This window comes from Macaca thibetana, chromosome 9, assembly GCF_024542745.1.
Source record: "Macaca thibetana thibetana isolate TM-01 chromosome 9, ASM2454274v1, whole genome shotgun sequence".
Classification (NCBI taxonomy): domain Eukaryota; kingdom Metazoa; phylum Chordata; class Mammalia; order Primates; family Cercopithecidae; genus Macaca; species Macaca thibetana.
This window is the reverse complement of record NC_065586.1, coordinates 5,124,522-5,149,571: the sequence shown is the minus strand read 5'-3', so window position 1 is coordinate 5,149,571 and position 25,050 is coordinate 5,124,522. Positions and strand designations below refer to the sequence as shown.

The window sequence follows — 25,050 nt, the reverse complement described above, 5'->3', positions numbered from 1 at the left end:
CATGTATTTGTGCCATGGGTATTTTAGAGGCAATCCTGAAACATGGCATTTTAGAGGCAATACCTAAATCTGGTAAGCATACTGTTTATATTACATTGGTAAAACTGTTGAACCCTAAAGAGATGGGGTTAAGTTCTCAGTAAAGTCACAAGAAAAGCGTGTCTTTATTACCAGTAATAGCCAGAAGCTCATCATTCACTAGATTAAAAATTTGTCTAACAAGTTTGCAATATTAACCCGTATTTTGCACTAAATGGTTGACCCAAGTAAAAGACATTATTTCTCTCTCACTTTCCTAATTTAGCAGTCTAGGAAATTTGTTACTGAAAGAGAGTAGGCCAATTTTATTCTCAGTAAATCCAAAGCAGGGCTTCATGCTCCCTGCCCCTCTTCTCATAAAACTTGCCTTAAGCATTATCCTAAAACATTTATAGATTAGATGTCATACTTTGTACCTAACACTTTTCAGAGTCCATCTTCCCTTTGTAACTGGAAAGGTATTTGTCCATGGTTTCCTGGCACTATTTTTACTTCCTCAGGTTTTCAAAAGCTACCAAGGATATGAGATGCTCTCAGGAAGCTCATGGTTTATTGGATAAGAGGTGGGCAGATGGCAAATTGTTCCCCTATGATCCCTGCCTCCTGGTATTTATGGCCCTGTGTAATGTGTGTAATGCCCTCTTATCAACTGTGGCTAGCACTTGTGTCTTTATTCTAAACAATTGACTATTGTAAAGAAGAGTGATATTATTTCCATCATTAGGAAATACAAAATTGTAATTTCCATTGTGCTAGGAAACTCTACTGTTTTCTCAGTTTTCAAACTTTGATAAAATTGGTGCAACATAGGAGAGGCTCACATGGAGAGGAGCTGAGTGGGGCCTCTGGTCACCAGTCAGCTCGAAACTGAGGCTTTCATTCAGACAGTCCAGAAGAAACCAAACCCTGCCAGCTCCCCCCGATCTTAGAAGCAGGTTATTCCACTCTAAGCCTTCAGGGAGATCCTGCTTTAGGCTTATGCCTTTACTGCAGCCCATTGAGGATCTGAGCAGAGGTACTAGATCAACTCTGCATGGCTGCACACAAGTCACTACAACCTTAGCAGCTTAAAACCCACACAAGGTGACAGAGTGCAAATGGCAATTATAATACAGCATGGCACCCAAGGAAACAGAAGGACATGTGCCATTCTGGAAGGAGTGGAAGGAGTGCCAGAAAATATGTTGCAATGGCCTCCAAGGAACACATTCAAGAATTATATGAAAGTGTATTTCGTTCAAAAATAAATATTTAGTGAGTAGCTATAATGTGCAAGATACTGTTGTAGGCATTAAAAACAGACAAAAATCTAAGCCTGCACTGAACTCATTTTCAAGGAGACAGAAACAGACAAAAAGCTAATAATTATATAGAATGAAAACCATGTTGTATGATAGGAAGCACTGTGAAGGGGAAAAAGCAGGGAAAGGGGTAGAGTATGGAAAGAGTGCAGGAACAATTGAAATCACAAATAGCTCAAGCAGGGAATCCTCACTGAGACAAAGACATTTGAGAAAAGACCTGAAGGAGCAGAGGAAGCCAGCCTTGCTGACAGCTGAGGGGAGGGCTTCAGGCAGAGGGATCCTGAAGGGCATAGTCCCTGCAGCAAGGGAAGAGCACGTGTGATCTGGGAACAGCAGGATTAGGAAAGAGGTCAGAAAGGAAGGAAAGGCCATGGTTAGGCAGAGCCCTGTAGGCCACTGCAAGGATTTTGCTTTCACTCTAGGACAGATAAGGGGACACTGGATGAAACTGAGCTTCTGTGTAGAGAGTAGAATGTAGGTTGGTAAGGGATAAAAGGGGAAAACTAGTTAGGAGGCTATTTAATAACCAATGTACGAAATTGAGTAATTTGGAACAGGATGGTTGTAGAGCAGGTGATGAGGAGTGGTCAGATTCTGGGTAATTTTTAAGGTGAACATGGGAGGACTTGTTCACAGGTTTTATACTGGTTATGAGAGAATTTTAAAAGGCAAGACTCAGTCCCCAAATTTGGTTCTTTATGATGGAAAGAACAGAATTATTGAGACTGTGAAAATTTAAGGTGGAGCTGAATTGCATGGAGATTAAAGAAATTTTTTTCTGGGGCATCCTGAGCTTGAAATGTCCATTAAACCCTCAAGAGGAGGTGCTGAACAGACAATTTGTTATTCCAGTCTGAATTATTGGAAAAAGGTCTAAACTGGAGTTCAGATTACAGCCTGCTGAAGGTTCAGATGATTGGTAGCATTTTGTCACAACTTTTTTTTTAAATTAAGGTATGTACATTGTTTCTTTAGATACTATTGCTCACCTAATGTATTACAGAATAGTGTAAACATAATTTTATATGCAGTTGAAATAAAAAAAAATTTATGTAATTCAGATTTTGTGCTATTTTTTATGTTGGTGGTCTGGAACCCAACATTTAATATCTATAATGTATGCCTGTGTGCTATGTCTTGATTATCTCTTGTCAGAGTTTTTGACCAAATTGTATTTTGTCTGATCCTAGTATAGCTATCACAGTACTTTGTTGGTTACTACTTTCATACAATACCTATTTCTGTCTTTCATATTCACATTATTTATGTCCTCACCTAAAGTGAGTTTCTAGTTCAGAACACACAGTTGGGTCCTAGATTTTTCTAAATTCATTCTGCAAATCTTCCTTTTAATGTGAAAATTTAAGCCATTTACATTTAATGTACAGTTATGAGACACACAACAATGTTCTGATAAATGATGAAACACAGAAACAATGGTGGCTTACCCCAGTTAAGTAGGTGCTATCCCTGGGATGCAAGGTTGACTCAACATACACAAATTAAAAATGTGATTCATCACATTAACATAACTAAAGACAAAAACCACATAATCATCTTCATAGATGCAGAAAAGGCTTTTGATAAAATTCAACACCACTTCATTTTAAAAACTCAATAAACCAGATATTGAAGGAATGTGCCTCAAAATAATAAGAACCATATATGACAAGTCCACAGTCAATATCATACTGAACGGGCAAAATATAAAAGCATGCGCTTTGAAAAGTGGCACAAGAAAAGGATGCCATCTGTCACCACACCTGTTCAACACAGTATTGGAAATCCTGGTTGAGAAATCAGGGAAGACAAAGAAATAAAGGGCATTCAAACAAGAAGAGAGAAAGTAAAACTACCTGTGTTTGCAGATGACATGATTCTGTAGCTAGAAAACCCCCTAGTCTCATTCCAAAAGCTCTTTAACAAACTGATAAACAGCTTCAGTAAAGTCTCAGAATACAAAATCAATGTACAAAAATCACTAGCATTTTTATACACCAACAACTGTCAAGCCAACAGCCAAGTCAGAAACACAATCCCATTCACTGGGATTACCATAAAAAGAATAAAATGCCTATGAATACATCTAATCAGGAAGGGAAAGATCTCTACAATGAGAACTACAAAACATAGCTCAAAGAAATCAGAGATAAAACAAACAAATGGAAAAACATTCTATGCTCATGAATAGAAAAAATTAATGTCATTAAAATGGCCATACTTCCCAAAGCAATTAATAGATTCAATGCTATTCCTATTAAACTACCAATGGCATTCTTCAGAGAACTAGAAAAGAACTATTTTAAAATTCATATGGTACCAAAAAAGAGCCCAAATAGCCAAGGCAATCAAAAGAAAAAGAACAAAGCAGGAGGCATCACACTTCAAACTATACTACAGGGCTACAGTAACCAAAGCAGCATGGTACTGATACAAAAACAGACATATAGACCAAAAGAACAGAACAAAGAGCCCAGAGGTAAGGTCACACACCTACAACCATCTGATCTTCAATGAAGCTAAGAAAAACAAGCAATTGGAAAAAGACTTCCTATTTCACAAGTGGTGCTTTGATAACTGGCTAGCCATATTCATATGATTTAAATCAGACCCCTTCCTTACACCATATTCAAAAATGAACTGAAGGTGGATTAAAGACTTAAATGTAAAACCCCAAATTATAAAAACCCTAGAAGACAAGGAAATACCATTCTGGACACAGGAATGAGCAAAGATTTCATTACAAACACACCAAAATCAATTTTTATAGTATATATTTTTAAAATATATATTATAATAATCAAAAACAAAAATGAGCAGTAGCCATTCTTATATAAGTTGAAAGTGACTTCGAACTGAAAACAGTAGAAAAACACAATCTATCCTAAATATGTATACATTCAACTCTGAAGCATCCAGATTCATGAAATAAATACCACTAGACATATGAGAAAACATTTGCTGCTATACTTCCATACTGCATAGATAACACCTGACAGGTCATCAAGGCAGAAAGTCAAAAAGAAACTTCAGATATAAACTAGCCTCTAGATGAAATGGATCTAATGGGTATTTACAGTACATTATACACAACAACCACAGAGTATATATTTTTCTTATCTCTGCATGGAACATTCTGCAAAATCAACCATATGCCTGACCACAAAGCAAGTCTCAATAAATTCAAAAGCAAGTCTCAATAAATTCAAAAAATTGATGTTATATCAAGTATCTTCTCGGTCTATATGAGAATAAATTTAGAAATCAATACCAAGAGGAATTCTCAAAATGATACAAGTACATGGAGACTAAAAAACTTGTCTTCAACGACTTTTGGGTAAACATTAAACAAAGGCATAAGTCAAAAACATATTTTGAAAACAATGAAAATAGAGACACAACTTACCAAAACTTCTAACATACAGCAAAAGCAGTGCTAAGAGGTAAGTGTAGTGGTAAATGTCTACATCAAAAAGACAGAAATAGGCCAGATGTGGTGGCTCGTGGCTGTAATTCCAAACTTAGGGAGGTCAGGGTGGGTGGATCACAAGGTCAGGAGTTTGAGACCAGCCTGGCCAAGATGGCAAAACCCCATCTCCACTAAAAATACAAAAATTACCTGGGTGTGGTGGTGGGTGCCTGCAATCCCAGCTACTCGGGAGGCTGAGGAACGAGAATCACTTGAACCCAGGATGCAGAATGTGCAGTGAGCTGAGATCGTGCCACTTCACTCTAGTATGGGCAATAGAGCAAGAATCCATTTCCAAAAAAAAAATGACAGAAACATCTCAAATTAACCACCTAATATCACACCCCTAAGAACTAGAAAAATAAGAACAAACAAGAATCAAACCCAAAGCTAGCAGAAGAAGAAATAAGAGACATTAGAGGAGAACCAAATGAGATTGACACTAAAACAACGATGCCAGAATCAAAGAAATTAAAAATTTAATTTTTAATTTAATCTTTTAAATTAAATTATTATTTATTTATATTTATTTGAAAGGTTATTTGAAAGGTTTAACAAAATTATAGACTACTAGTTATATTAACCAAGAAAGAGAGAAAATTCAAATGAGCAAAATCAGAAATGACAAAGGCAACATTGCAACTGTTAGAACAGAACACAAAAACTAACAAATATTACTATGAACATCTCCATGCACACAAAATAGAAAACCTAAAGAAAATGATTTAATTTTTGGAAATACACAAGTTTTCAAAATAGAGCCAGAAATAAATAGAAATTCTAAACACACTAATAATAAGCAAGCACATTTAATCAGTAAAAGAGCAAGAACAAAGAAAATCCCAGGACGAGGTGGATTCACAGCCAAATTTTATGAGATGTACAAAGATCCAAAACAAACCTTCCTGAAGCTATTTCATGATATTCCTCATCATAGGAAACAAGTGTCACCTTGATACCAAAAAAATGAAACCTAAAGGCCAATATCCCTGATGAACATGGATGCAAAAATTCTCAACAAAATACTACCAAACTGAAACCAAGAGCACATCGAAGAGATAATTTATCATGATCAAGTAGGTTTTAATGCAGGAATAAAGGACGTTTCAACATTCATAAATTAACAAATTTGATTCACCAAATAACCAAAATTTAAAACAAAAACCATATGATCATCTCGAAAGAGACACAAAAGCATTTCATAAAATCCAACATTTCTTTCTCATAAAACGCTTAACACACTATGTATTGAAGACATATCTCAAAATAATAAGAGTCATACATAACACACCCACAGCCAACATCTTCCTAATGGGAAGGGAATGGGAAAATGTTGAAAGCATTCCCCCTGTGAACTGGCAAAACACAAGAATGTCCACTGTCACCACTCTTATTTAACATAGAACTGGAAGTCCTCACCAGAGAACCCACGCAATAGAAAAAAACAAAAGCCATCCAAGTTGGAAAAGAGAAATTCAAATGATCAATTTTTTCTGACGACATGATTTTATACCTATCAAACTATAATGACTGCTTCAAAGGACTGCTTGACTTGACTGAAAAAAACATTTCAATAAAATTTGAAGATACAAAATCAGTGTAGAAAAATCAGTAGCATTTCTATACACCAATAATGTTGAAGCTAAAACCCAATTAATAACTCAGTCCCATTTGCAATAGACAAAAACAAAATAAAATATCTAGATATAAATAAAATTAAGCAGGTGAAAGATCTCTACAAGCAGAAATACAAAATACTGATGAAAAAAATCATGGATGAAACAAATAAAAAGATTACCATGCTCATGGATTGGGAGAATCAATATCATGAAAATGATCATACTGCCCAAAGCAAACTACTGATTCAATGCAATTCCTAACAAACTACCAACATCATTATTCAAATTACAAAAAAAAAAAAAAAAAAAAAAATCTAAATTTCATAAAAAGGCAATCCTAAGCAAAAGAGCAAAGTCACAGGTATCATTTTACCTGACTTCAAATTATACTAATAGGCTACAGTAACTAAAACAACATGGTACTGGTACAACAGTAGACACGTGGATAAAATAGAGAACCTAGAAATAAAGCTACAAACATACAACCAACTGAACTTTGACAAAGTTAAAGAAAAACAAACAATGAGAAAAGGACACTATAATCATTAAATGGTATTGAGAAAATTGGCTAGCCAAAGCAGAATAAATGAAACTAAACCCCTATCTCTTACCGTTGGCAAAGTTAAATCAACATGGATTAAAGACCTACAAAGGAAGATCTGAAACTATGAATGTCCTAGAGGAAAACCTTGGGAAAACTCTTCTGGACATTGAGCTAGGTCAAGATATAATGATGAAGACGCCAAAAAGGAAATGCAACAAAGACAGGTAAATGGGAATTAAACTAAAAAACTTATGGGCAGCAAGAGAAATAATCAACAGAAAATCTACAGAATGGGAAAAATATTTTCAAATTTAGGCTCCAACAAAGGACTTTTATTTAGATTCTATAAGGAACTCAATCCAACAAGTAAACAAACAATCCTGTTAAAAACTAGGCAAAAGACATGAACAGACATTCATCAAATGAAGACATACAAGCAGCTCACAAAAATACAGGGAACTGTTCTTAATACTCATCTGAAAAATGCAAATTAAAAATACATTGAGATATCATCTTGCACCAGTCAGAATGACTATTATTAAAATGTCAAAAAACAACAAATATCAGTATGGATGTAGAAAGAAGGCAAAATGTGCATATACATACTAATATGCATATATATATATATATATATACACTAAATGTACATACATATACTAAGCATATATGCTTATGGAATACTAAGCATCCACTAAAAAGAGTGAAATTATATCCTTTTCAGCAACATAGATGGAACTGGAGGATATTATTCTAAGTTAACTAACTTAGAAACACAACAAAATACCACATATTCTGATTTATAAGGGGAAGCTAAGCAATAGGTACACATGGACATAAACATGGAAATAGACATCAAGTACTTCAAAAGGGAGAAAGTTGGAGACGGGGCAAAGGTTACAACACTTCCTATTGGGTACAATGTTCACTATTTGAATGATGTGTACACTAGAGGCCCAAACCTCACCAGTATGTAACGTGTCTATATAACAAACTTACACATGTGCCTATTTAATCTAAAATGATTTAAGATTTTAATAAGAAATAAAAATCAGAAAGTCTTTCTTTACTAATATCAATGCCGGTAATTCTTCACAGTTTCTGTCAGCTTATTTTCTTCCTCATAATGAACGTTGTTTTCCTGTTTCTTTGTAGCTTTGTTATTGTTTTTATTGCACATTTGAAAAACAGCCACATTTCACAATCTATATTATTTCTGTGTCATGACAATAATCAGCTAATATGCTTGGCATATTCTTAGTCTCGGCGTCAGCTCTACATGAAAACTTAAGGTCTTCTCAGTTCTTTTCTGAATATGCATCTGCCTAGACTGTGTGTGCCCTATTTGATTTCTCCAAATGCCCAGTGGCTTTTGAATACCTTATCATGTCAAAAATTCACAGCTCAGCTTCTCCTCAGTGCCGTAGATGGCCTAATGTGTGTCTCTTCCCCCTAATCTCTTGCCAGTGGCATCTGTGCATCTATCGTCACCCTGCATCTCTACTGAGCCACTCTATAAATAGTTTATTTTAGTTCATTTCAGATTTTTTTTTATAATTCCATGGGAGATTTGAGAGCTTTCTAATCCACCATCCTGCTGATGACACTCTGTGTGAAAATTTTAAATGGCTCTATTATATTCCATTGCTTCAATGTGTAGTAATTTACCTAATTATTTTCTTTTATTGTTTCTTTTAGGAAGAAGTGAATAGAAGCAAAGAGGGTGTTGCAAATCAAAAGCACATAGAGATATCATCTTATACCAGTCAGAATGGCTATTCTTAAAATTCTTGGCTCACTGCAACTTCTTCCTCCTGAGTTTAAGCAATTCTGTCACCTCAGCCTCTGAGTAACTGGGATTACAGGTATCTACCACCACGCCTGACTAATTTTTGTATTTTTCATGGAGACAAGATTTCTCCATGTTGGCCTTGGCTGGTCTCGACCTCCTGACCTCAAGTAATTTTTTTTTCCCTTTGAACCTTTGCAGGATTGCCACATCATGAGCACTGCACCTCCATCAGGAATGAAAATTCCTACTACAATTAAAAGAAAGAAGAAACAAAATTAATTTGCTGATGAAAAATGTAAAAAGAGAAATTTTCTTTGGTTTTTTTCTTTATTGAGGGTCATCATTTTTAAAAAAAATGCTCACTAGTCATTCTTTTGAATACTGTCTGTGTGAAAGATGTAAGATGGTTGATTATTTCAAATGACAGAAGATAAAGATGAGATATCATCATGGCATTAACAAAAATGAGATTTGTAGCTGGAGTTATTTTATAGTCCAACATGATCACCAATCATTCTATAAATCTGTTGGATGAGTTATTATATATAGATAGATGGATTCTGAATAGAAAATTTCACTTTAGAAAAAATATTTTATTTTCACTATATAATAATGTACTTAAAAATTCTCTTTGATAAGAAACAAGTGAACCGGATTCAATTTTCTTCACATCTTGTGTAATACACTGTCACTTGCTTCCTCCTACGTTTCATTGATTAGCCCCAGGGAGCAGTGCAACATTGCCTGCCCATTGTTTATATAACCCCTGAATATAAATACCAGATGTTGACGAAGGACACAGGATCTGCATAGCGAAAGAAGTGACATGCAATGGATCCCAAATATCAGCGTGTGGCGCTAAATGATGGTCACTTCATGCCCGTATTGGGATTTGGCTCCTATGCACCTCCAGAGGTAATAATCACATTTTCAGCATTGAGCATTTAAAAGAGCAAAGCTAGCATAAGTGGACGATGACCTGGGTTGTTCAGCTTTGTGTTTCCGTTACTCTGCGTGACTCATCTGGTCTGTCTTACTAGGCTAGAGCTATTCTACTTTCAAAGAGAAAAGGTAGTCAATGTTCGTTTTGCACTGAGGTCTGTCATTCAGTAATTTACTGCTTATTTTGTATACTGTTTTTATCTGCTGTTTCTGTGTGTTGCCCAGCTTGGCAGAGTATATAAAACTCAACGGTGAAGAACACTGCCTGGTCGTTCCCTTTGTAGGAGATGACTGCAGTGAGAATGGTTTCTCATTTATTTCTGTGGTTGAAGAAATCTTTTATTCTTCCACTAGACATGATCAAAAGAAACCTTTGTGGCAACAGCGCCTAAAGATGGGGTGTATGAAAACCGCTGGGATAGTATTGCTGAGCTGCTGCGTGGCCTTGAGCATGGCACAGTAATACTGGTCCTGGACTTAATACCCTGTACAACTCTCAACTCTAGGAAAATTACCTGACGGGAAAAATAACTTTAAGAAATTTGTATCAAAATGATAGGGGTGGTCCTCTGACACAGAAGTGGGCAAAATGGAGACTTTTTTTCTAGACTGAGCTATTTCTACATTGGAGGAAAACTTGTATTCCAAGACTACTAAGTGTGTTAACAAGGACTAGTCACATAAAATTTGTGTCTAAATTTGGTCAACTATATGTTGTAAGAATTTACAGAGAAACACCCTGAAGACCATCAACAGGAGTGGTTCACTTTGTAATGCAAATTGGCATGAAGGGGAAGTAAGGAAAAACACAACACAGAAGCTCTAGCTTTGGTAAACCTTGAGTGCTTGCACAGCAAAGAGAAGATCAGGGCTGGTATAGGGGAAGGCAGTGAGACCTGGCATCTAGTTCCTTTTAATTTCACTAGAAAAAGAAAGCTTCCAAAATACTTATATTAAAATAGAAAATTGTTTCATTTATGGTTTTGTCATTTAAAAAATATACCTTTAAAATCTTTATCCAAATTTGGTAGATAAGTCAATAATTTTAAATTTCACTGAAATTATATCATTCCTAAAAGAGTTGATCTTATTTGTTAGGGATAAAGCGTACTTTACTAATCTCTCACAGGTTGCAGTTAATTTCTTAGCTATAAATCTACATACTTGGAGTATATGTCTTTACTCCTAGTATTTAATTCTGTCATGCACACTGAATGGCTAATGACTGTGTAGAAAGGAGTCAACACAATAGACTGCCACCCGTAGATGCACCTGTTTTCAAAGTTGGAGCCTGGCTGGTATCTGAGAAGTTGAATTTCTCACCCTTTCCTAACTGATAAGGGTGCTGTCTATAATTAACTGGTTGTACAAAGTGTAGGGTTTCTGTATACCTGCTTTCTTTACAAGACTGGAAGTTTGGTGGGTGCTATACAGACTGGGTCAATGTAACCAGCACCCAGTTAAAATCTTGGGAATTGAGTCTCCAAATAGCATCCCTTGTAGTCAACATTGCTGGAGGAAGTCAGTGTGTTTCCTGAAACATCACTGAGAGACTAATCATAGGAACTTACACTGTATTCTTACCATAATTTCTTCCGTGTGCCTTTTTCCATGTGTTAATTTCACTATATTAAAAAATAATTAGAAGTGGGTATGCAGTGACTTATGCCTGTAATCCCAGCACTTCTGTAGGCCAAGCCAGGTGGATCCCTTGAGCTCGGGAGTTTGAGCCTGGGTAACATAGTGAAATCCCCTCTCTACCAAAAATACAAAAACTTAACCGGGATCATGATGCCTGTCTGGTCCTAGCTATTTGGGAGGCTGAGGTGGGAGGATCACTTGAGCCCAAGGTGAAGAAGGTGGGGGTGGGGGCAGATTTTGTAGTGAGCCAAGGTTGTGCCCCTTTATACCAGCCTGGGTGACAGAGTGAGACTCTGTCTCAAATAATAACTATAAGTTGAGTCTTGTTAATTTTTCCAAGAAATGACTAAATCTGAAGTTTTTGTTGGGCAACTTCATGCTAGTGATTAACCAGTAATTGCCTGGGACTGAAGAGGTCCAGGGATACCCAATCTTTATTACTAACTAGGAAAGACTAAAGCAAATTGGGATGGGTTTATCACTCCACATGTAGAACTAACCCAAGACATGAGGATAATGTGATTTTTGTGAAGGTCATTGCTGGTGCCTGAACTACTGATATGGAAGTGCTGGGAAGGGAAGAGCGTGGTCTCTTTAAATTATACAGAAGCGCGGAAGGGAAGTGCTGGGTGGAGGAGGATGTGGTCCCTGGCTAGGGCTCCACCTCCAGGGACCTAGGTGAGGACAGGCATTTTTGTTTTCCTGCCCAAATGTTGCATTTCCCAAGACCACCCTGGACTGCCATGCCCCCATCCTGTGCCTGTAAAAACCCCAAATCTTAGAAAGGCAGAGACAGAACCGGATGGACTTTAAGAGGAGCACATCGGCAGAGGAACACACACACAGGCCGCTGGACCTCTAGAGAAACTCACCAAAAGGCACCAGCACGCCAGCGGGCCACCTACTGGCAGAAGCAGAATGACGCTGAATGACTGAGGCAGTCAAAAGACAATCCAGGCTGCTGATAGGGGAAAACGTTCCTACTCCATCCCCTTCTGACTTCCCCCAAGCTACCTCCACTCTCCACTCAATAAAACCCTGCACTCATTCTCCAAGCCCAGGTGTGATCCGATCCTTCCGGTGCAGCAAAGCAAGAATCCAGGATACAGAAAGCCCCTCTGTCCTTGCAACAAGGTAGAGGGTCTAATTGAGCTGGTTAACACAAGCCTGTAGATGGCAAAACTAAAAGAACAAAACTGAAAGAGCACCCTGTAACACACGCCCAGTGGGGCTTCAGAAGCTGTAAACATCCACACCTAGACACTGCTGCGGGCTCGGAGCCCCACACCCTGCCCCCATCTGTATGCTCCCCTAGAGGTCTGAGCAGCGGAGCACTGACCACACCCCCATCGCACACCCTGTGAGGACAAGGGAACTTTTCCTGTTTCACTACCTCTCAAGCACACTTATCACCAACTACTACTTTCCGTTGCTCCTTCAGGTTCCGAGGAACAGAGTTGTGGAGGTCACCAAATTGGCAATAGAAGCTGGCTTCCGCCATATTGATTCTGCTTATTTATACAACAATGAGGAGCAAGTTGGACTGGCCATCCGAAGCAAGATTGCAGACGGCAGTGTGAAGAGAGAAGACATATTCTACACTTCAAAGGTACTGTGCCTATGATGAGCTTGCATGCACCTGTATTTAATGTGATCGTGTGGAGATGACAATTCTGTAACTGGTTCAGTAGTTGTGGGTGAATTGTGCTTATTAGTTCCAATTTATTCACACATAATCATGTATTAAAACTGAAATAAAAGGCAGAGAATGATGATGCCTTTCTCATCATTATTGTGTTCAAATTTATTACTTGAAAATTAAGTGTTGAGCCTCAGCTCAGTGTAATTTTTTTATGAATTCATATTTTAATTTCAATAGGTTTGGGGATACAAGTTGATTTTGGTTACATGAATCAATTCTATAGTAGTGATTCTGAGATTTAAGTGAAGCTGTCAGGCGATCACTGGACATTGTACTCAATATGTAGGCTTTTATCCCTTACCTTACTCCCAACCTAACCCACACTGAGTCTTGAAAGTTCATTATATAATCTCTATGTCTATACATCCTCATAGCTTAGTTCCCACTTAAAAGAGAGAATGTACAGTGTTTGGTTTTCCATTCCTGAATTACCTTACTTAGAATAATGGTCTCAAGCTCCATCCAAGTTCCTGCAAAATATATTATTTCATTCCTTTTTATATACACACTGTTCCATGATGTATATATATATACCACATTTTCATTATTCATACATTGGTTGATGGGCACCTGGATTGGTTTCATATTTCTGCAATTGTGAATTGTACTGCTATAAACATGTGTATGTGTCTTTTTCATATAATGAATTTTCTTTTTGTTAGATACCAGTATTGGGACTGCTGAATCAAATGGTTGATCTACTTTAAGTTCTTTAAGGAATCTCCAATACTGTTTTCCGTGATTATAGTCATTTACATTCCTACCAGCAGTGTAAAAGTGTTCTCTTTTTACTATATTCATGCCAACTTCTGTTTTTTCAACTTTTTAATTATAACCATTCTTGCAGAAGGTGATGTGATATTGTGATTTTAATTTGTACTTCCCTGATTATTAGTAATGTTGAGCATTTTTTCATATGTTCTTTGGCTGTTTGTATACTTCTTTTGAGAAATGTCTATTCATGTTATTTGCCTACTTTTCAACAGGGTTGTTTTTATCTTGGTGACTTAAGTTCCTTGTAGATTCTGGATAATAGTCCTTTGCTGGATACATAGTTTGCAAAAATTTTCTCCCATTCTGTAGGTTGTCTGTTTACTCACATAATTATTTCTTTTGCTGTGCAGAATCTTTTCAGTTTAATTAGGTCCCATTTATTTTTGCTTTTTGTGCATTTGCATTTTGGGGTCTTAGAGATAAATTCTTTGCTGACGCCAACGTACAGGCCAATGTAAAGAAGAGTTTTTCCAATGTTATCTTCTAGAATTTTTATGGTTTCAGGTCTTAGACTTAAGTCTTTGATCTGTCTTGAGTTGGTTTTTGCATATGGTGAGAGATGGCTTCCAGTTTTATTCTTCTACACGTGTCTTGACAGTTGTCCCAGGACCATTTATTGAATAGGGTTATTTTCCTTAATTTATGTTATTGTTTGCTTTGTCGAACGAAGATTAGTATTTGGCCTGATTTATGGGTTCTCTGTTTCATTGATCTAAATTCCTATTTTTTATACCAGTACCATGCTGTTTGTGTAACTATAGCCATGTAGTATAATTTGAAGTCTGGTAATAAAATGCCTCCAGATTTCTTCTTTTTGCTTAGTATTGCCTTGGCTATTGAGGCCCTTTTGTGGTTTCATGTGAATTTAGAATATGGTCATTTTCATACTATTGATTCTATCCATAAGCATGGGATGTGTTTCCATTTGTTTATGTATCATTTCCTTTAGCAGTGTTTTGTATTTTTTTGTAGAGATCTTTCAACTCTTTGGTTGAGCATATTCCTAGGGATTTTATTTGCAGCTGTTGTAAATGGAATTCTTAATTCAACTCTCAGCATGGTTGTTGTTGAATAGCAGTGCTACTAATTTCTGTAAACTGATTTTGTAACCTGAGACTTTATTGAATTTGTCAGATAGAGGAGCCTTATTGGATGAGGCTTTGGGGTTTTGTAGGTATATGATCATATTATTGGCAAACAGCAATACTTTGGCTTACTCTTTTCCAATTTGGATGCCCTTTATTTTTTTGTCTTGCCTGATTACTCTGGCTAGGACTTCCAGTATTACATTTAACAGAAGTGGTAAAAATTGGATATCCTTAGCTTGTTCCAGTTCTCAGGGGAATGCTTTCAATTTTTCTCCATTCAGTATGATGTTGGCTATGGATTTGTTATACATGCTTTTTATGCCTAGTTTGTTGAGGATTTTTAATCATAAATGGATTCTGGATTTTATTGTTTTTTTTTGCATCTATTGAGATGATCATATGGTTTTGGTTTTTAATTCTCTTTGTGTGATATATTTATTGGCTTGTGTATATCATAGCATCCTTGCACCTATGGGATGAAACCCATTGATCATGATATATTTTTGATGTGCTGATGGACTTAGTCAGCTAGTATTTTCTTGAGGATTTTCGCATCTGTGTTCATCAGGGAGATTGGTCTACAGTTTTCTTTTTCTGCTTTTTGTTTTTGTTTGTTATGTCCTTTCCTGGTATTGGTATTAGGGTGATGCTGGCCTCATAGAATAATTTAGGCAGGATTCCCTCTTTCTCTATATTTTTGAATAGTTTCAGTAGGATTGGCACCAATTCTTCTTTGAATGTCTGGCAGAATTCAGCTGTGAATCCACCTGAACCTGGACTTTTTGGTGGCAATTTTTTTGTTGTTGTTGATTCAATCTTGCTGCTTGTTATTGGTCTTTTCTGGGTTTCTATTTCTCCCTGATTTAATCTAGGAGGGTTGTATGTTTCCAGAAATTTATCCATTTACTCTAGATTTTCTAGTCTGTGCACATAAAGGTATCCTTAGTTGTCTCAAATGATTGTTTTGTATTTCTGTGGTATCATTTGTAATGTGTCCAGTTTCATTTCTAATTGAGTGCTTATTTCGATTTCTCTTCCTTTCTTGGTTAATCTCACTAATGGTCTCAATTTTGTTCATCTTTTCAAAGAACCAGCTTTTAGCTTCATTGATCTTTTGTAATTTTTTTATTTCAATTCATTTAGTCCTGCTTTGATCTTCGTCATTTCTATTCTTCTGCTAGCCTGGGTTTTAGTTTCTTCCTGTTTCTCTAGTTCATAGAGGTGTGACATTAGATTGTGAATTTGTGCTGTTTCAGATTTCTTGATGTAGGAATTTAATGTTATGAACTTTCCTCTTAGCACTGCTTTTGCTACATCCCAGAGGTTTTGAGAACTGTGTCAATATTATCATTTATTTCAAAAAATTACTTGTCATTTTGATTTTTTTAACCCAAAAACATTCAAGAACAGATTAATTTCCATGTATTTTTGTAGTTTTGAGGGTTCCTTTCAGAGTTGATTTCTAGTTTTATTCCACTTAGTTCTGAGAAGATACTTGATATAATTTGGATTTTCTTAAATTTATTGAGACTTGTTTTGTGGCCTATCATATGGTTTATCTTGGAGAATGTTCTATGTGCTGATAAGAAGAACATATATTCCGCAACTGGTGGGTAGAATGTTTTGTAAACATCCATTAAGTCCATTTTTTAAGAGTACAATTAAATCCATTGTTTGATTTTCTGTCTCAATTATTTGACTAGTGCTGTACAGTAGAGTATTGGGTCCCCCACTATTATTGTGCTGCTATCTTATTTATTAGGTCTGGTAGTAATCGTTTTATAAATCTGGGAGCTCCAGTGTTAGGTGCATATAAATTCAAGATTATAATAGCTTCCTGTTGGATTGATTCCTTTGTCATTATATAATGACCTTGTCTTTTTTTTTTTTTTTTTTTTTTACTATTTTTGCCTTAAAGGCTATTTTGTCTGATGTAAGAATAGCAACTCATGCTCACTTTTGGTTTCCATTTTTGCATGGAATCTTTTTTTTCACCCTTTTATCTTGAGTTCATACAAATCCTGATGTGTTAGGTGAGTCTCTTGAAGACAGAAGGTATTTGGTTTGTGGTTTATTATCTATTCTGCCATTTTGTATCTGCTAAGTGGAGCACTTAGGTCACTTATGTTCAATGTTAATATTGAGATAGGAGGCACTATTCTATTTATCATTTTAGTTATTATATACTTTGGTTTTTTGTGTTATTGTTTAATAGGCTTTGTAAGTTTTGTGCTTTCAGGAGGTTCTACTGTGGTGCATAATGAGCTCTTGTTTCCAGATTTGTAACTCCTTACAGAATTTCTTGCAGTGCTGGTTTGATAGTGGCAAATTCCTTATGCATTTGTCTGAAAATGACTATTTCTCCTTCATTTACGAGATGTAGTTTTGCTAGATACAAAATTCCTAGCTGAAAATTATTTTGTTTAAGGGGGCTAAAGATAGGACCTTAATCCCTTATAGCTTGTAAGGTTTCTGCTGAGAAGCCTCCTGTTAAGTCTGATAGATTTTTCTTTATAAGTTACTTGATGCTTTTGTCTCATGGCTTTTAGAATTATTTCCTTCATGTTGACTTTAGATAGCTTCATGACCTTGTGCCTTGGTAGTGATATTTTTGCAATGAATTTCCCAGGATTTCTTTGGATATCTAAATCTCTAGCCAGGCCAGGAAAGTTTTCCTTAATTATTCCAAATAACTCAATCAAATTTACAAGAAAAAAACAAACAACCCCATCAAAAAGTGGGCAAAGGATATGAACAGACACTTCTCAAAAGAAGACATTCATACAGCCAACAACATGAAAAAATGCTTATCATCACTCGCCATCAGAGAAATGCAAATCAGAACCAAAATGAGATACGATCTCACACCAATTAGAATGGCAATCATTAAAAAATCAGGAAACAACAGGTGCTGGAGAGGATGTGGAGAAATAGGAACACTTTTACACTGTTGGTGGGACTGTAAACTAGTTCAACCATTGTGGAAAACAGTGGCAATTCCTCCAGGATCTAGAACTAGAAATACCATTTGACCCAGCCATCCCATTACTGGGGATATACCCAAACGATTATAAGTCATGCTGCTATAAAGACACATGCACACGTATGTTTATCGCGGCACTATTCACAATAGCAAAGACTTGGAATTAACCCAACTGTCCATCAGTGACAGACTGGATTAAGAAAATGTGGCATATATACACCGTGGAATACTATGCAGCCATAAAAAGGATGAGTTCATGGCTTTTAGTAGGGATAGGGATGCAGCTGGAAACCATCATTCTCAGCAAACTATTGCAAGAACAGAAAACCAAACACCGCATAGGTGGGAATTGAACAGCTCACCTGCCAGGCTGACAGGAAAGCTATCCACCTCCCAGCCTCTTTTGTCCCAGTGTTCTGGATATTGAGATCAGACAGGCACCACTTTTCGTCTGTAGGAACGCAAATGTTCCAAGTAGGGAGAAATCATGACTGCCGCTCATGGAAGCCTGCACCTGGGAAGTGCTCCTCCTGTGGGGATGCAGTCATGCTGAAATGTTACAGGAAGGCTGGCTATAGGTATACCAATGCTCAGCTCCTCTGGGAGAAGCCCTAGCTTTGTCTGCAGTGATGGACAAGAGGGGAAAGACCACCCCTTCTCTAAGACCTTTCATGAGCACCAAGGCTGCTTGACTGTTGTGAGTAGAGGTTGAGACTTTCCCTACTGAACCCAGCACTGCAATTGTGTGTCTGCTGAAACTTTCCACCTATGGAAAGATGTGAGACTCAAGGCCTGCTCTCTGGATTATTTTGTCCCACGGAAAGTTCCCTTGATGTGATGCGATCCCCTTACCCTGAGAGTAGGAGTTCCTGAGAGCCAGACTACAGTGATTGTTATTGCTCTTCTGGGTCTAGCCACCCAGCAGTGAGGTTGCCTTACTCTGGACTAGTGCTGGGGAATATCTGCAAGGGATTCGGTGATGTGGCCTGTCTTCAAGTCTCCCAGCAGTGGGTACCAGCTCCAGCTGTCATGGGGAAGGCAGGGAAGTGACATAGACTCTGAGATGCCTTGATTATCAATAGCCCTGATGTGCTGGCTTTCTCAAATGTTGGTGATAATAGTAGCAAACTTGTCCCATGGCCACACTCAGGACTTCTGTCTGGCCAGGTAGTTGCAGGCAATGGTGGTAGCTGAGATCCTACACAAGTTTTCTCCTAGCTGGGTGCAGTGTTAGTCTACCTAGATATTCTGTGATGAACTGTGTTGGTTGGCCTCCAGCCAAGAGATGGCACTTGCAAAAGAGCACCAGCTGTGGTGGTAGCAGTGAGATTTGAACTTCCCTTATGTTGCCCTGGGGAGGTATTCTGGTTTCTCAGGTGACGGGCAGGGCCATAAATTTTCTAAAAATTTATTGTGTTACGCTACCAGGGTGGGTGGAGGGGCACAACCAAGTTTGGTCCGGGTTAGGCAAGTATGCACTCTGACTTTCTGGAGACTAGCTACAGCTGCTGTGAGCATCAGGGGATGGTGCTCAGACTACTGGGGTAATGTTCCAAAGGGGAGCATAACTGCCTTTGCTGCACAAAAGCGTTCACACATGGAGTAAGGAGTAGCTAGTGGCAGTAAGCCTCACCAAGAACGCATGCAGTTAGAAGCAGATCCCAGTTCCACAGTGCTCTAAGAGCACTGAACTAAGTTCCAAGAATCCTGCGCTCAGAACTCAGACTTGCCATGGGCCATAAGCTTTTCCTGTGGAGATAGCAACTTTGGCTTTCAAGCTATGTCCTGCCCATCCACCTGCAGGGCCAGGTGCCAGGCTTCTGCATTTGTCTGCAGCACACTTCCTGCTTTCCTCCAGAGTTCTGGCCAAAGGAGCTCATCCCTACTCGAGATAATATTAATATCATGAAATTCAGCTGGGAGCCTCTTTCGATCTGTGGCATGTGCCGGAACTCCCCAAGTTCAGATTGGCTGACTTCCCTGATGTCCCCTGTGAGATAAAATAAGAAATGGCTTCCTTCAGTCCATGCTGCAGATTGGTAATACCCTTGTGGCACTTGTCACTGCTGCTTCTACTTTATTTCTCACCTCTCCCTAAATCAGCTCTGAGCCTGGGTAGGGTTAAGGCCTTACACCCATGGCCTGAATTTTCAGAGTCCCTGGTGGGGAAGGGTATTCTGGAGGCAGTTTCTCCCCTTCTCACACTCTGGGCACTTAGTTTTTCATCTGTCTCACAGTGTAGGCTGCAGCCTGCCACTTCTTTCAAAGGGTCTGTGGATTCTTTCAGTTTTCCTATTCAGTTACCGCATTGCTTCCTGGAAAAAAGTTTGCATTGTGAATCTCTACACGCTATTCTGTCTTTCCAAGTGGGAGAGTCATGCTAACACTGCCTCTGATCCACGATCTTGGGAACAAAAAACTCAAATCAGGATGGTTTAACCTAGACTAGAGATTAATAGTGACCTATAATCATATTTTAGTTTTTCTTATATCTGGGATGACTTTCTTCAGTATCTTATTATTCTGAATCTCAATTGTCCTTTTCATTGAAGAGTGTGGGAGGCAGGGAGATACAACATAAGAGAGCCCTATGAGTGTGAAACAACAGATAACAAAAGTATCTTGAATGATGCTCAACACTTGTCAGCATGTAACAACTTTTTGCTCTTCAGTTTCTAAACAGGAATACTTATTCTTAGCCATCGGGTTCAATGGATGAGAAAATTAGACTATTCAAATGCTTTACAATTTCTCTCAAACACAGTTCAGATAATCAGAATTATTATTTGATACCAATTTTTACCTATTGAAAATTTTAATTCCATTGTTCAGTAGTTGTACTAACTATATATGCAATATAGAATAGCTTTCATATGGGTAGGTCATATCAAAATAAACAAAGGGAATATTTTTTGCCAGGGGTCATCAGTTTGGAACGGTGAAAAATGTCTAAATATTAGGTGAAGCAAACTAATAAAATTGGCTCATGTTTTTATTCAACATCAATCCTTTATTTTACCATGCAGCTTTGGTGCACTTTCTTTCGACCACAGTTGGTCCAACCAGCCTTGGAAAGCTCACTGAAAAAACTTCAACTGGACTATGTGGACCTCTATCTTATTCATTTCCCAATGGCTCTCAAGGTAAGGAATCTTGAGATCAAACTTCTTTCTCTTCTGTTGTCAGCATGACCATCCTTTATGATGATGGTTGAATTAAGCTTCTGAGGATGTAGGTATTATTACATGGGAGAAGGGTCCCAAGTATAATGTCTAACATGCTTTATTGAATAAATAGTGAAACCTTCTTGTCTAATATATGATGACAACAGAAGACAGTACATCAACCTCAAAAGCCTCTGCTTCAAAAACTCAAGAAAATAATGATAGCCACCTTTAAGACCCTGTCTTAATTGGGGTTCCTGAGTCCATCTCTTAGGATGTTCACAGATGTAGAGATTTATGCAGCTGTGGTGCCAAAAAAAAAAAAAAAAAATCACTGCACATGTGGTACAGTGAGTTTCCATTATCTCTCCCCATTTTAAGCTGAAGTAGATTTGGTGGAACTCACTCTGGGTGAGTCTTAAAAAGGAAACCATAATGGGACCTGAGAATCGTTGCCTTCTTCACTAAAGCTTGTTTCACACTGGAGTTTGTAGCTTTGCTTAGTCATGAATTTCGGTTGTGCATAACTTTTAAATTTATAGGGAAAAACTCAGGCTAGTTTATTTAAAGAAGAGTTTATTGCATGATGCAAATGGGTAGTCACTGCCATGAATAAAGATTTCACCTACACTCTAAAAATGTGACCTTTTCTCCATAATTATCTATGAACTCCAAGAGGTTTTCTGGATTTTTGTCCCAGCCTTTTTCATTGTTGGCAATGATAGTTTTGAGGCAGCTCAAGGCTCATGGTGATTAACATAAGACAGCCTCCATGGGTCTTACAACTTTCAAATACATATTGAAAAGAACTTCCATTTGACCACGTTTGGTTTAAGATCCTGCTCATGTGCTATCAAATCTTCAGGGGGATAAGGAACTCTTATTGTATCACGTGGATCAAGAATACAATCCCTTATTGCTGGATATCAAGGACTTTTTGAGTCAAAAAGTGGCATTTCCCCAGAGAAAATTATAGGAGCAGATAAAAGTAAAACCTGTAAAATATTTATACTATATATATATATATATATATATATTATATATACTATACATATATATATATAATGAAAGTAGGAGATTAAAGGAAACCTGTCTCCTAAAGACATGCCTTAAAACTCCGTATGTGAGACACTTTGCCCACACCACTTTCTAGAACATTGCAGCACCTGGTGGATTATCCTAAAATGTACATGGGAACAAGCCTATGGGTGGAGAAATTAAATTGTGACATTAAAATGACTGCTTCTACTTCAGCCAGGTGAGACGCCACTACCAAAAGATGAAAATGGAAAAGTAATGTTCGACACAGTGGATCTCTGTGCCATATGGGAGGTAAGTGCTAGGAGGACAGAGTACAGAAAAGGAAGACAAGAGGTAAACCTGTTTCCCAGCTTTCATGTGCAACCAGTGGAATATGCATCACTGGAACTAGAAATTCAGGAGCTTGACGAAGGAAGTTTTGCTGAGTGGTAGGGAAGAACACATGACTGAAATAGAATAGTGGGAAATGAAGGAGATAAATTGGGGACAAGGAAGACAGGTATTCCTCCCCCTCCATGTGCATTTTTCTCTCCAGCTTCCTAAAGAGGATACCCAAATTCTTCTTGCTGTCACTATCCTTTTCTGTTATCTGTTGTGATTCTCTTGAGAATCACTGCTATTTTCATTGTCATATCTTAACAGTTGTTGCTTAGCAGTTCTGTCTTGCTTTTATCATAATCTGCAGCCAACTGCACAAATAATTCCTCACAACCCCTTCCCAGGCCATGGAGAAGTGTAAGGATGCAGGATTGGCCAAGTCCATCGGGGTATCAAACTTCAACCGCAGACAGCTGGAGATGATCCTCAACAACCCAGGACTCAAGTACAAGCCCGTCTGCAACCAGGTGAGGGCCCTCAGCCTCCTCTCCTTTCTTTTCTCAATACCCATCTTCCTGTCCTACTGCCTGGCTTCCATTCATTTTGTTCCACTTACATTTGTGAAATAGAAGATTCTAGAAAGCAAAGCCTCTGCCTAGAAGAACATGGAAGACCCTTAATTGTACCTCTCCTTGGAGAAGTATTAGTGAAAAAGGTACAGAGACCTTCATGCTGAATTCTGTATACTACTTTTGGAGAAGGTAAATTTCATCAAGGAGGACTGAAATGGTTAATCAGAGCTCAGGGAGAAGGTGGACTTATCTCTAAGGTTTGAAAAGACCACCAGAGAAGGGGCGGAGCAAGATGGCTGAATAGGAACAGCTCCAGTCTCCAACTCCCAGCGCGAGCGACACAGAAGACCGGTGATTTCTGCATTTTCAACTGAGGTACTGGGTTCATCTCACTGGGGAGTGCCGGACGATCGGTGCTGGTCAGCTGCTGCAGCCCGACCAGCGAGAGCTGAAGCAGGGCGAGGCATTGCCTCACCTGGGAAGCGCAAGGGGGAAGGGAATCCCTTTTCCTAGCCAGGGGAACTGAGACACACAACACCTGGAAAATCGGGTAACTCCCACCCCAATACTGCGCTTTAAGCAAACAGGCACACCAGGAGATCATATCCCACACCTGGCCGGGAGGGTCCCACACCCACGGAGCCTCCCTCATTGCTGGCACAGCAGTCTGTGATCTACCGGCAAGGCAGCAGTGAGGCTGGGGAAGGGGCGCCCGCCATTGCTGAGGCTTAAGTAGGTAAACAAAGCTGCTGGGAAGCTCGAACTGGGTGGAGCTCACAGCAGCTCAAGGAAACCTGCCTGTCTCTGTAGACTCCACCTCTGGGGACAGGGCAATAACAAACACAGCCAAAACCTCTGCAGACGCAAACGACTCTGTCTGACAGCTTTGAAGAGAGCAGTGGATCTCCCAACATGGAGGTTGAGATCTGAGAAGGGACAGACTCCCTGCTCAAGTGGGTCCCTGACCCCTGAGTAGCCTAACTGGGAGACATCCCCCACTAGGGGCAGTCTGACACCCCACACCTCACAGGGTGGAGTACACCCCTGAGAGGAAGCTTCCAAAGCAAGAATCAGACAGGTACACTCGCTGTTCAGAAATATTCTATCTTCTGCAGCCTCTGCTGCTGATACCCAGGCAAACAGGGTCTGGAGTGGACCTCAAGCAATCTCCAACAGACCTACAGCTGAGGGTCCTGACTGTTAGAAGGAAAACTATCAAACAGGAAGGACACCTACACCAAAACCCCATCAGTACATCACCATCATCAAAGACCAGAGGCAGATAAAACCACAAAGATGGGGAAAAAGCAGGGCAGAAAAGCTGGAAATTCAAAAAATAAGAGCGCATCTCCCCCGGCAAAGGAGCGCAGCTCATCGCCAGCAACGGATCAAAGCTGGATGGAGAATGACTTTGATGAGATGAGAGAAGAAGGCTTCAGTCCATCAAATTTCTCAGAGCTAAAGGAGGAATTACGTACCCAGCGCAAAGAAACTAAAAATCTTGAAAAAAAAGTGGAAGAATTGATGGCTAGAGTAATTAATGCAGAGAAGGTCATAAACGAAATGAAAGAGATGAAAACCATGACACGAGAAATACGTGACAAATGCACAAGCTTCAGTAACCGACTCGATCAACTGGAAGAAAGAGTATCTGCGATTGAGGATCAAATGAATGAAATGAAGCGAGAAGAGAAACCAAAAGAAAAAAGAAGAAAAAGAAATGAACAAAGCCTGCAAGAAGTATGGGATTATGTAAAAAGACCAAATCTACGTCTGATTGGGGTGCCTGAAAGTGAGGGGGAAAATGGAACCAAGTTGGAAAACACTCTTCAGGATATCATCCAGGAGAACTTCCCCAACCTAGTAGGGCAGGCCAACATTCAAATCCAGGAAATACAGAGAACACCACAAAGATACTCCTCGAGAAGAGCAACTCCAAGACACATAATTGCCAGATTCACCAAAGTTGAAATGAAGGAAAAAATCTTAAGGGCAGCCAGAGAGAAAGGTCGGGTTACCCACAAAGGGAAGCCCATCAGACTAACAGCAGATCTCTCGGCA

The 25,050-nt window shown here is 38.6% G+C and overlaps 2 protein-coding genes across 3 annotated transcripts in view; one reads left to right on the top strand and one right to left on the bottom strand.

The window, feature by feature from the left end:
* Positions 1 to 25,050, bottom strand: part of LOC126963008 (aldo-keto reductase family 1 member C3) — a 194,549-nt gene that overhangs the window by 57,180 nt on the left and 112,319 nt on the right. The gene's annotated exons all lie outside the window — the stretch shown is intronic.
* Positions 9,529 to 25,050, top strand: part of AKR1C4 (aldo-keto reductase family 1 member C4) — a 32,400-nt gene continuing 16,878 nt past the window's right edge. The window contains exons 1-5 of one of the 2 annotated variants that reach the window (XM_050804867.1): positions 9,529 to 9,679; positions 12,789 to 12,956; positions 20,921 to 21,037; positions 22,313 to 22,390; positions 22,822 to 22,944. In XM_050804867.1, coding sequence (XP_050660824.1) covers positions 9,596 to 9,679; positions 12,789 to 12,956; positions 20,921 to 21,037; positions 22,313 to 22,390; positions 22,822 to 22,944 — 570 coding nt within the window. In that variant the 5' untranslated portion in view covers positions 9,529 to 9,595. The remainder of the gene's footprint in view (positions 9,680 to 12,788; positions 12,957 to 20,920; positions 21,038 to 22,312; positions 22,391 to 22,821; positions 22,945 to 25,050) is intronic. The other variant, XM_050804868.1, reaches the window with a different exon arrangement.